The sequence below is a fragment of the Chenopodium quinoa genome, unplaced genomic scaffold (assembly GCF_001683475.1).
Source record: "Chenopodium quinoa cultivar QQ74 unplaced genomic scaffold, ASM168347v1, whole genome shotgun sequence".
Classification (NCBI taxonomy): Eukaryota; Viridiplantae; Streptophyta; class Magnoliopsida; order Caryophyllales; family Amaranthaceae; genus Chenopodium; species Chenopodium quinoa.
In genome coordinates this window covers 2,292,231-2,305,829 of record NW_018744239.1, presented here as the reverse complement: position 1 = coordinate 2,305,829, position 13,599 = coordinate 2,292,231, and the positions used below count along the sequence as shown (strand labels likewise).

At 33.8% G+C, this 13,599-nt stretch overlaps 1 protein-coding gene across 4 annotated transcripts; it reads right to left on the bottom strand.

Moving 5' to 3' along the window:
• Positions 1-321: 321 nt before the first annotated feature.
• Positions 322-7,847, bottom strand: LOC110694129 (serine/arginine-rich splicing factor RSZ22-like). 4 transcript variants are annotated; one of them, XR_002505767.1, is made up of 7 exons: positions 7,733-7,847; positions 7,503-7,610; positions 7,170-7,258; positions 6,230-6,452; positions 5,791-5,943; positions 5,020-5,250; positions 4,801-4,842 (listed from the first exon to the last, which is right to left on the bottom strand). XR_002505767.1 is itself a non-coding variant. In XM_021871295.1 (6 exons), the coding sequence occupies exons 2-6, from the start codon at positions 7,589-7,591 to the stop codon at positions 5,244-5,246; spliced, it is 561 nt and encodes a 186-aa protein (XP_021726987.1). In that variant the 5' UTR covers positions 7,592-7,610; positions 7,733-7,847; the 3' UTR covers positions 4,853-5,243. The 4 variants fall into 4 exon arrangements, 3 of the variants coding, with proteins under 3 accessions (XP_021726986.1, XP_021726987.1, XP_021726989.1); XM_021871295.1 differs by lacking the exon at positions 4,801-4,842 and having other exon boundaries at positions 4,853-5,250; XM_021871297.1 differs by lacking the exon at positions 4,801-4,842 and having other exon boundaries at positions 4,853-5,250; positions 7,503-7,596; positions 7,733-7,799.
• Between the last annotated feature and the right edge of the window lie 5,752 nt (positions 7,848-13,599).

Genomic DNA, 13,599 nt, shown 5'->3' with positions numbered 1-13,599 from the left:
AATCTTGTAAGAACATTTCACAATAACTCAATAAGCAATGAATTTATGACACAAAAAAGAAAACATTACACTGACAATCAAAGAACATGGATATGTTCTTTTCACTCTTTTTTGGTGCAAATATGTTCTTTCCACTCTAGAAACATGTTCATTATATTTTAATAGTAGTTCTTTTCACTATGGCTATATGTTCATTATTTTTCTATATTATGTTCTTTCCTACAAAACAACTGTATGAAGCATCATACAGGCTCCTACAAGGACCAGCGATTGATTAAAATCAAGATAAATCACTAGTATAAAAGTTTTTCAATCTGTTGCTCTATATAATGTTTTTACTTCTATAAACACTGAAATACTCCGAAAACAGAACAAGAGATGTTTCAATTATACATCAGTTTGCAAAGTTTTGCGCTCCTCCTCAACAACCTTCTATAACAACACTAGCCCAACACAAGTTTACAAGAACTTTGTTCACTAAACTCATGAATGTACAGCACAAGTTTACAAGAACTTTGTTCACTAAACTCCCTCCGCAACAACCAGCCCAACACGAACTGCAGTGACTACAACTCAAACAATCAAATTATAACACAATTTTAAAAGTATAAAGGGTAGCCTCAAAGAAAAACTAAATAAAAATATCAAGATAAATCCCCAGTTGCTTTCACAGTTTTCCCCTGCTTATGATCATCAACCTTCTTTTCCATCGTTTGCTGCTTACAATATTCAAAGTACAACAGAAAAGCAATCCACTTCACCAAATTTCCAATTGAAACTGACATTATAACAATGGAAGTGATCATAACACCAGCCACACTTCCATTACATAATCCGGCATACAAACAAGGAAGCCTCAGAGCATTACCAAACACAAAAAAACCGAGCATCAACTGAAACCCGGTTTTCTTGCAATGCCTGCCATAATACTCTGATAATCCTAACGCAGCAACCCCAGTTTGTTCTTCTTTACAAGAAATCGCCATTCCCATATTCCAAAATGCACTCCAATCAAGGTACTTGTATAGCAAAGCTAGAAACATCACTGACTGAAGTGCAACAAACAGTACATACCAAAAAGATATAGACTGATCATAGTACCTAGGACCTGAGAAGAGAACTTTACTCAATAGTCTTATCCAAGAAAGACCTAACAAAGTTGTTGATGACAGTAAGTGAACACAAAGATAGGTTGTAAAAGGACCGCCGAAATTAACTTTCTGGTGAAACAACTCTTTGAAAGTTGACAGTTTCTCAGCTGCAAGAACTTTTGATGCAATTTTCGTAGTTAAGCTCAAGCTAAAGAACTCTAGAAAGGGATACAGAAGCAAATAAAAGAGAGAAAATTGGAATGTGTTTAAGAAAAACTCCCTTCTTTGATCAGTATATGTTGTATAACTAGTGAACTCATCATCATACAACACACCTTGATAATTATCTACCGAGTTTGATGCAGTACTATTTATTAGTGAGGAATTATAGGGGTACATAGTTACAGAAATGGGGTAGTGTTGCATTAGAAGAGGGTTTGATGAAAGAAAACTTAATGATTTTTGGAGTTTTATCTCATAAAAGACCATAAAAACAAAAAGAGGAAGAATAGACAATATCATAAAGAGCATAAACTTGGTATTACTGGTAAAGATTTTCAAAGCCGACTTCAGAAATTCAAATGACTTCAACTGCTTAATATCAACAATAGCTTTCCTGATATCGATCCCAATTCCTTCCCCAGTTCCTAGCAGCCTCTCATTTTGTGACTCGATATCATCGAGTTTAGGAAGTAAGGAAGCTTCAACATTTCCTTCACTCATGTCTAAAATTGTATGCCTGTATCTAACTTCGATAAGCCTTAGATCGTATAGCTAACTTTATAGTCAATCGGCCATCCAAATCTATCATCATTATACTTTGAATTAAACCATTGGCTTTAAATTTCCACCTTATGTGTGCCCGTTCCTTCTCTTTGACTAATATAATGTAACCAATTATTTAATTAGGTGCTGACCATTGACTTTGAAGTTTCCACCTTATGCTTCAACAAAATAATGAATGGTGCAATTGTAGTTGGTACTTGGAAGTCTACTGACATGAAACTTCCTCAATAGCGACCTTGAAAATTGACAAAAAAAATTGGAAAGAACTTATTATCACTAAATTCCTATAACTTCATTCTTGCTCCATCCCAAAATGTCATGCCCATTTCTAAATTTGCACGGGAATGAAGGGAAGTGGAGGGAGTGAAAAAATCATGTATAAAATAGAAAGCTGATACACATACAACCATTGTATGTTGTAGGTACAACACCATTAGAAATTTGACACATCTACAGAAAATGGAAGAAAATTAAGAGCATCAGTAATAGAAGGTTTCTTAAATGAGGGTTCTTATACTCTCTCTTATTCCACATCATCAACAACTCCTATTAAGAACCATCTTTTATATTCTCAAAGAAATACACTAAATCCTAACACTATATCTTTATCTCTCTCTTAATCATAGCCGTTGGAAGAAATTTTTTACAAACAACATTTGATAGTGCATGGCCACGTGGATGCAAATTTCAGTCATAGGATAGCTTTTACTTTTATAAATTGTATAGTATCATGCAAAACGCACCAATTTTAGTAATATACAATGTCGTTTAATGTCTAGTAAGCTATGGTTCTTATTTTTAAGAGCTATTGCTTATTTCAGAACCACCAAGCACAATTGCTAAATAAGATGCTCCCATTTCTTACTTAAGACCCATTTCTTAAATTATCTCTCCTTAAGAACTACCTAATATTGATGCTCTAAGAGTCAAATAAAAATTGAATTTAATGGAACTTGTACCTATTATTTTAGCCAATAAAAACATGACAAATTAAAGTTGTATGTAATGACCACATACAACAATTGTATGTATAGCCTTTACCATGTGAAATATATTTGAAATAAACTACAAAATGCACAACGTACATTTTCTTTTCCACATGATGCATTTAATGTATTCAGTTGATTTGTGCAAATATTACATATGGACGCCAAATTTGAAAAATATTATGGGATCTTAACATTTACACATTACTAACAACTATAAACTGAAAGTATCAAGACAAGAATTACAAAGCAATCAAATGAAAAGTTCAGCTAAAAACATAAGCAGTAGGTGCCATATTAAATTTTGAACCAAGGATAAATTTTCATTTACCATTCAATTTATGTACTAACATACCGGATAAAAACCTACTCGGGAAAGAAAAGAATATATACAGCAACACTAGCACGCCTAAGTACACATTTTACCAAAAAAAATAAAAAAAAATAAATAAATACTAATTCAAATACGTACAATATAAATCACACGAACCAAGTGTATTATTAACATTTGGCTTGGTGACAACACAGATCAATCGATCTCCATCTTCAAGCATATTACAATTGTCTGGGGTTATCAAGTATATCCACAATCATTCACTTGGATTTGAAGAGGTCATACAAATGATGTCCCCCAAACATCACATGGAAAAAGTAACAAGAAGCTCTGGATTCTTCATACTTATAAGGTAAAAACCAACCAAATTCTATACAGCAAGCAACATACACAGGCGTTTAGGTGAAATTATGCACAGATGTCACATGTGTTTTAAAGAAAAAACATGTACCAACCGGAAAAGAACGATAGCTTAACATAGGACCTTCCACTCAATTGCACACAAACTCATTGCCATTAGCACAGCTATTACTTCATATATAATACGTATTCAGTTTCATGTGAAAGCTAATCACAATACCATTCAATATGTATTCAAAAATAATCAAAAGAAAGCAAAGAAGCAACTTGCCAATTATTATCATTTAGAAGTTTGCACAGTTTGATACTCTTCCAAACCGACTCTACAAGAAGTATCAAAAAAAAAAAAAAAAAAAAAAAGAAGCCCTCTATGTAAGTTGGAGGCAAGCCAAGTTGTCGAGAAATCCAAAGATAAAGTTCCATAGAGATTTAAAATGTAGACCAATAAGCACTAGCCTGATTTATTAAGCATATTAGGCAGGAAACAATCTCAAAGCAGATAACTATTTTCAAAATAATTCACTGGTTCTTGATAGTTTACTACTAGTGACGCACCCAAAAGGAAATGACATCCTTCCTAAGTCCCCATCTCAAACTATGCAAACATCAAATGATGTTGACAAACAAATTTTGAAAAAAAAACAACAATGCATCTTACAATTTGAGGAAGAGAAAAACAAAGTCAACAAGTGACTAAGAAATGTATTTGCAACATACCCAAAATAGCAAGCAGGCAAATAAAATAAACTTACCTGCTGAGGGCCTTTGTCTGATGTCCTGGAAACTGTGCAAGAGAAAAAAAGGTTATTTTGCCCTGAGGACATAACGGTTGGAGCAGTAGTTTTACCAAGTCTCATTGACAAGCTGGGACATCAAGTCCATAATGTTCCCTGAGAAGTATGTTACTATATAGCGAATCTTATAATCAAAGGGGCATGTGCAGTTTACTTCCTTTTCTACACTTTGGGTGTACTTTTAGATCATCCAGAAACAAATTTTTGATGGTTCCTATGCCCTCACAACCAGGTTAGATGAAATGTGACGAGGTCTCATCTCCTTCAACTGGGGCAAGCATAGTGAACGTGTTCTAAGTGGAGCAGCTTGGTCATACATGATGAAATTTAAAGTTTGAGGGCGGCCAATGTAGTGGGGTTCCAGAGTCATGATGACACGAAGTTAAGAAGAAGCGATGACAAGCAGATGATGACGCAGACAAGCAGATTTGAAAAAACGGAGCACGGTAAGCAGTAAGAGTCGAAACGATGCCGTTGCATCCTAAATCACACTTCACAAAAGAAATATGAACTTTTAGTCTTTCAGTAATACCAACTTCATATAGAATACACATACACACACACACACACACACTAAGAAGATTATAGAGCAAGAAAATAGCATTTGTCACAAAACTAATAGTAAAATATAAAAAGGCAGTAATATGGCAATCAAAACAGAAACCTACAACATTCAGAGAGCTGTAGAGAGCAAACTGATGCAGAAGGGATGTCCAGTAAACTTCCTACATTAAAACAGCATAGAAGCCATCCAAGCCACCGAAGCAAACTTTAAGCACTTCATAGCCTTCAATATGCACAGTAATATCAAGTCTCTATTCCTAATAGTACTATTGTTGGATCCTGGCTGCAACTGTTGCCTGCTAAAAAGCTTCACCACCATTTATCAGCATCAAACTCTGCAACAAAAAAATATAAATAAATTAAGACTGGAAGCACAGAAAAAGTTCAAGAATATAGTCTGCAATACAAGATTGAAGTGTATAAATGGGGATCTAAGAGAGGGCAACAAATAACTTAGTGTGGTAAATACTACTATTACAAACATAAATACACTACACCAAGCTCAACCAGGGCGCAGCAGTAAATTAATGTAATTATATATCTCGACAACTTCATAAAAGTCTACACTACAAGTTACTCTACAGCACCCCCATCTAACCTCCAAAAAAAACATAATACTCGAAACCTAAGAGAGTCACATCAATTACATAACAGCTTTACTTATTAGAGATTAAACCACACTTGTTAACAAATAGGCAATTGCCAATAATAATTCACAGCAACTGTAACCTTTAGGTGTTAGACATTAAAACTCGCATCTTGATTATAAAACAACCATCTAAGAATATATTTTCCCAGTAATAGATAAATGAATATTTTATCAACAATAAATAACAATATCATGGTAGGTGATTAATGTGAAAAACTTCACATACCCATTAGCATACGGTGAGGCACGGCGAGCACGACGAACTGGTGGTGATCTACTGTAGCTTCGACCACGGCGATATGCAGGTGATATGCTCCGTTTCCTTGGCGGTAGCGGTGACCTCCTTCCTCGTGGGCTGTATCCACGTGGGCTATAACTCCTGCCACATGATAACATCACATCAATCATTGCAAGTTGAGAAAACAGTGACAAAAAAAAATCAGATGGCAAGCAAAGTTTACAAAAAGCATCTTATTGATTAGGCAACAGGGTAATTTTAACAAACTTATGACATAACTAGAAAAAAATACAGAACCAATTGGCCTAAATTGAGCTGCAACAATAGATTGGAAAAGCACTGAAAGAACTTTCAAAATATCAACATAACCATCCTTCATAGAATAACACATAAATAGAGAATCATTCACTAAATCAAAAAAGCAGACCTGCGGCCATAACTAGGACTTCCACGATGACGAATAGGGGAAGGACTACGACGCCGTCCACCACCTACCCCTCTTGAACCAACTCGCAAGCGACATTCACGAGCAAAGTGACCAGGTTCGCCACACTCATAGCATTTCATATCATCACCCCCACGCCCACGTCCACCACGACCTCCACCTCCCTTTGTATTACGGGACAATTCCACTCGCCAGCCATTCCTTCCTGTTGTATAAGCTTGCTCATGAGTAATCCAACATGGTAATTTATAACAAAGCAAACATGATAATTCTAAACATGGAGGGGGAATATTCGATAAGACAAGAACACCACGTTCAAATTGCAACTAGGCCAACTCAGACATAACATAGGCAATTCAAACTTCCATCAAACATCATAGAGAGATCCAAACAATGAAAATACCAAATAGTGAGTAGTGAAAATACCAGTTCATGACAAGTTATATTGCGCTATAAACAACTAGATAAAGTAATCCACTAATCCCCATGTAATACACAATGGCATGAACAACAAAGTTGTAAGAAAGATTAAGAACAGCCAAGAACGGGAATCCAAACCTATTATTTCTCAGCAAACTTTTAAAAAAATGTTTTTAAAAAAACCCCAATTAATTCGATAAGAAAACGACTTGGTTGGAAGGAGTTAGAAAGAATATGAAGTATATGGATTTGCATGAGGAGGAGGCATTGGATTGTAAGGGATGGAGGAGGCGGGTCTTTGTCAATGATTACACATTTACACGTAATAATCAAATTTGGTTCATGTAGCCGACCCCACTTAAAGAATTAAGGCTTTGATTGATTGAATTAAATAAGGAAATCATCATCATCAAAGCTAAAGACCTATTAAAAATGTAGACTTTACAAACGAAAAAATCCTCCACCCAACTAATTTGAAAGACCAAACGAGAAGAAATAATACCATCAAGAGCTTGAATTGCATCAAGTGCATCCCTTTTGTCATCGAATTCGATAAAAGCATAGCCTGGAGGCCTTCGAGCAACCCACACACTGCAATCATGGTAATTTGCTAGCATAAGAAAATCATCATCAAAGCTAAATTCATCTAATTTGATACAAAATATAAATCACCCAATCATCAAGAAAAGATGGACAAATCTACCCAACATGTAAATTTCAGAAATCAGAATCAAAACAACAAACAAAGGAAATCCCTGTTTGAAGTACTCGGATCAAAATTAAGGAAAAAACTCATGTAAAATACAGGAAAAGGAAGAAGAAAAAAAATTAGAACCTGCGAAGAACGCCATAAACTCGAAATTCATCCTCGAGCTCGCGTTCGGTGACTTGAGGATCCAGATTACCGACATAGACTCGAGCCATTATTCCTGAAATTTGATAGCTGAGAAAAATTTATGAGAATTTAATCAAATACAAATTCGAGGAATTGAGAATGATTTTTTAAGGTTTAATTCAAGAAATTGAAGATGAAATTAATAGAGGAAGTGAGGAGAGAGAAAATACCTAGGGCTTGATCAAAAGATGTTACAATACAGAACAAGTTTCTGATTTTGATTTGGGAATAACGAAATGTTTAAGGGGTTATTTGAAGATAAAAATTTATGGGCTTTGATGGAATATGATTTGATGGACTATTGCCAATTGTATGGGCCATATTTTGAGTAGTCCAGTCGACAAAATAAAAAACGGTTTTTCTAAGCTATGTCCCGTGATTGTTGAGTTCCTAAGGCATTTCCATGCTTTATCAAAATTACAAGATATGCCCCACAACTTAAGGTGATTATTCAATCGTACTCTAAAACCTAACGTTAGCAATTGTCTTAACTGTTAATAACCCCACTTTGGAGAGAAATTTCACGCCCAAATTAAGTTAGAATTATATAGGGGAATTAACATTAAGAATTTTTTTCACATTTTCTCATCTATTTTTTCATCGTTTTTTCAAAAGGATATGTTGAGCTCTCGATGTACTTCTTCATTTTCTCTCATCCGCTTCTTATTACTTCCTATTTTCTTTTAATTATTAACATCAGGGGGTACGGTTTATTATGCAGCTTAAGTTAGAGGACATAACTTATAATCTCTACCTCATAAAAAGTAGAAAATAACTCTTATGAATAGTGTTCTACCAATTATACCCTCAAAAAAGTGTACAAAAATGTGTATTTACTTTTTTACCCTCATTAATATGTTTACTCATTAATATGTTTAATGTTTTTTTTCATTAAACCTATCATCAATTAATTTAAAGTTTTTTTTAAACAAAAAACTTGTAATGCTAGATTTTTTTTTAATAAAAAAAAACTCTAATGCTTTATACTTTATATGTTATTATTATTATTATTTAAAAAGAAAAAAAAAAAAAAAAAACTATATGTACGAAGAGACTGTTTATTACCAAAAGACTGTCTATTTTTACTCCTTCGTGGTTACTCTTCTTATTTACAATCTTATCGTCATTTAATTGCAACTACTATTAAGGTTTATTAGCTTTGAAATGCACATGAACAACATTATGGAATTTGAATGGGATTCACATTAAAAAGTGATATTTGAGCAGATGTTATCAAGAGGTATAAAGAACTTAAAAATCCTAAAATCGCAATCAAGGGCAACGATGATTGGAAAAAAAAATGGTATTAATTAATTATGGATAGAATTTAAGAGGAAAAGTATAACTAACAGAAGAACTTACATTATTAAGTTTTTAGCTACAATAAACATTTCACATTTTAAAACTTCATATGACCAAAGCTCACAAGGAATTCATTATTTGAAGAAAAACACACTAGGTATTATTGAAACATGTAAATAAATTAAGAGTTCTAAACTGACAATTGCCGCTTAAATTATGAAGGAATCGGATACAAATCAATTAAATACTATTTAATAATAATTTGGAAAAAAACACTATTTGTTATGAAATATTGTATGGATATCCATTATCCTCCTTTATCATTTCGGAATGTTCTAGAACTAGGGTTATTGTTAACTAAGCAAACCCTAGTTATATTGTGTATATATATATATATCCCCACTCTATGGAATAATATAGGCTGATCTATTCTCCCTAATTTCTCCTCTTTCTCTTTAATTTTATAACACTATCAAACTTTTTAGGGTTTTAAAAAATAACTGCCATAAAAGATTTTTGTGATTTTCTTATATTTCTACATCGCCACCACATAGGCACATAAATCAAATAGTACGTATTAAAACTACCAGGTCTACCACCCAAATCAAAGGTATTAATATACGTCAATACAACTTCTCTGAAGACCTAGCCCTTTGCGCGCATCGCGCGTGTAGGCCACCCTAGTTTTATAAAAGCATGGACACATTTTAAAAACTCAACAACCTCAAAGCATAATAGTTTAGAAAAACCCAAATAAAAATAAAGAATAAAGAAGAGTAAAAAATTTTTGGACCAAAAATAAAATGAAGAGTAATTTTATTTATTTATTTTTTTTCAAGGGTGTTTGAGTGAAACATGATTTAACTATTTTCAATACTACTCGTATGTATTTTGCATTGTTAGAGGATGAACACTTTTCTTCTATTTGCAACCTAAACGTATTCTGTTAGACATACATTTAGACCTTTTCTTGGGTTTCTAAACCTTGTACTACCTCTGTCACATTCTAGCTCACGGAGTATATGTACAATTTTAATGTATTATTTGTGACATATAAAAAATTCAAAAGTTACACATGGAACAGAGGTAGTATATAAGAACAATCTATGTCCCAATTTCTAATGCATCAGTAGCACGTAAGAGTTCATAATCATTGGTTCTTTCAGTCATTGGAGCTCATGGTTTGACAATTTTTTTCTCAAACTTGAAATTTTTTTAATTTTGGAGATTAAACTTGTACTTTAATATTTGGGTTTTGCCTCTTATTAATATTAAGGGCAGGGGATAAAATATTGAAAGAACAAGGAAATGAGACAACAGATCATCTCAAGGATATTCTTCATTCTATATATCAAATTTATTTGTATTGCCTTTCGTTTTTCCACTTAACATCATGTTTTGAAAAGAAATGATGATGATGATCCATTTGTTTATGAATAAGACATTTGTGTTTGTACTAACTCACTTATGGTCCCTTAAGTAATAGAATCTCTTATTCTATTTGTGTTTTGGATTGAAGAGAGTCCCTCTGAAATCCAGGGACTCTATGTAACGATATTGAACTTTTGGTGAATTAATAATATATGCTAAGTTGCAGTTTTTGTTTAAAATAAATAAATAAATAAATAAAATAAAATAAAAATAAAAAAATTTACCCATTTCTAAGAAGGGGGAAGGCCTTAAACTAAGTAACTTCATAATAAAATCAAATTTTGACCATTTTTTCTCAAAGCAATGGCTGAGTTACTTTTTTAAGACTCCGCTTATATTTTACTCCATACAAAATAACTGAATATTAATTTAGGGCTTGTTCACATTTAATTAATGAATTGAGATGAACTGAACTGAACTGAACTGATTGAAGCTGAACTGAACTAAACTGATTGGAGCTGAACTGAACTGAACTGGTTGAACCTGAATACTGAACTGAACTGAATAAGCTGAAATGGATATTTTATGAGAGAAGGAAATTAGGAGCTGAACTAATTTGAGCTGAATTGAACTGAATTGAATTAAACTGAACTAAGTTGAACTGAACTAATTAAACTGAGTTGAAATGAAATTAAGCTGAAGTAAACAGGCCATAGTATAGAGCAAGAGAGGTTGTTGTTTTTGTGAAATTACATAGCTCCACAAATCTACATGATTTCTTGTTCAGCAGATTGAGAGTTGACACACTCAAATTATATATTGTATGTCTTTGAGATGATTCATGGACTACTACATATTTAAGATTTAATTACTTTAATAAATGAAATAACTTTACTTTTATATGATGATGTTAGTTTTGTTTAAAAGTTGAACATTGTAAGTTGTTGTGAATAATCCTGGGCACCGTGCCGTGCCGGGCCGCCGCGGGCCGTGCCTGGCGGGCCACGGGCTGGTTCGTGCCGTGCCGGTGGGCCCATGATTTCGTGCCGTGCCGTGCCAGCCATTTTCACAGGCCAGCCCACGGCACGGCACGGCCCTCGTGCCGTGCCGGCCACGTGCCGGCCTGCGGGCTGGCCTGCGCGGGCTGGTGCAGTTTTCATTTTTTTTTTTTTTTTTTTTTTTTTTTTTTTTAATGACAACATTATAAATTAATAAGTTTATAATGTATATAAGTTATAAAATTATAATTATAAGTTTTATAAGGTAACTTATAAGTTTATAACTTATAAGTTATAAGTTATTAAGTTATGAATTTTATAATTATAAGTTGAATATTTATGTTTTATAATTTGTATATTCAATATTTATATTTATATATTTACTTTATACTATTACTTTAAAATTTAATGTTTATGATTTATTAGTAATTGGTATAATTTTATTTTTTTTAATATGAATTTACAAATTGTAACAAAACGGGGAAAAAAGGCAAATTGGACTTTGGATGTGAATAATGCGTACTTTATATTATTATTACTTGAGTTGAGAAAATTGTACAATGATAACAATGATAAAAATCATACAATGATGGTATTAAACAAAAATTGGAAAATGATAAAATTGATATTTTTAAAATCGTACAATATACAATAATTGTCTATTCTTCTTCTCCTTCTTCTTGCTCGTCTTCGTCTTCGTCTTCGCCTTCGCCTTCAAGGTCATCGGCTAGTTGCATAGATTGGGAACTAGCCGAACCCGAACCGGAAGCGGAGGTTCCTTCTTCGTTGTCGTTGTGGTCGTAAGAACGGTCTTGTGAGCGATTTTCCGCATCCAACCAGTCTTTGAAACACACGCACATTTCTAGTGTTTCGGGTTTTAGACTTGTTCTTCTATCGTCTAAAACCCTTCCGGATGCGCTGAAAGCTCGTTCGGAGGCGACGGAGGAAACTTGGATAGCAAGAATATCTCGTGCCATTGCCGCCAAAGTTGGATGCTTCGAGCTTTGTTGTTTCCACCATGCAAGGAGGTCGAGGCTGTTTATCTCATCGTCGTCCATGCCTTTGGTGAAGTCGTAACTCAGGTACATCTGCAACTCCGAGACGTCGCTTTGCGTTCTCCTGATTGATGAATCACCTGAAAACCTTGAAATCATGTTAGTAGCTTGTGAAAATAAATGTTTGGCCTTCTTACTTACGTTTTTGGATGGTTGGGAAGGCCCTGAGCGAGGAACGGTGCCATATTTGGCTTCATAGACTCTATATAAAGCAAAAAACTGATCCTTCACATTAGTCTTATAGTTTTCTACATCATCGTCAAGAAACATGCATTGAAAGTAAATGTCAACTAACATAAATGTGTTTTCATACTTTTGCCTAGGATCTAATATGGAAGAAAAAATATAAATCAAAGGAATCTCACTATAATATTTACGCCACTTTTTTTCCATTGCTGGAAGATACTGATCATAATCACTTTGATCGCGATGATCAGCGAAAAGTTGGGCGAGTAAGCATGCATTAGAAAGAAAGTTTTGAGCACAAGGATTGTAAACAGTAGAAAAACAATACGTCATGTTATATAATAACTGTAAAAATTGCATATATCTTTCACAGTTTTTCCAATCATCATCATACAAAGCATTTTGTGGAAATTTTTGGTTGTAAAATAATGTTAACGGGCCTTTGTACTCAATTGCCTTTGTTAACATGTCATAGGTGGAATTCCACCTAGTTGGGCAATCGGTTCTAATTTTTATTACCCTTATCTTTTGTTGTTTTAGAAAACTCTTCCATTCTTGGTATCTCATGTTAGAGCTATTAATAGACATAATAGCATCTCTGATTTTGCTGTAGTATGGGCCAATTGCCCGAACTCCATCCTGTACACATAAGTTAAGTACATGGCAAACACATCTAGTATGAAGAGCTTCACCGTCTAATAGTACATCGGTTAAGTTTTGTTTGATAAGATTAGATGTGTATGTCATAGAGGTTGCATTATCAAAAGTCATAGACATCATTTTATCTCGAAGGTTGTATTCGTCTATTGCTTGCATTAAATGGTGAGCAATGTTAATGCCGGTGTGTGGGTATTCCAGCATTTTGAAATATATTATTCTTTTTTGTAACATCCATTGATCATCTACCCAATGGCAAGTCACACATAAATAGTTATATTTATAACCACTATCCCAAGAATCGGCTGTTAAAGATACTCTACAGTTAAGGTTACTCAATTCGGCTTGTAACCGGACTTTGTACTCTAGGAAATTTTTCATTGCGGCGGAACGAACGGTTTTCCTAGAGATTCTTTTATGTTGGGGTTGTAGTGCTTTGTTAATGTAGGTGTTGAATGCGTCACTTTC

What these genes read in the sequence shown, in the direction of transcription:
- LOC110694129 (XM_021871294.1), bottom strand. Translation starts at nt 1,814, where the DNA reads ATGAGTGAAGGAAATGTTGAAGCTTCCTTACTTCCTAAACTCGATGAT.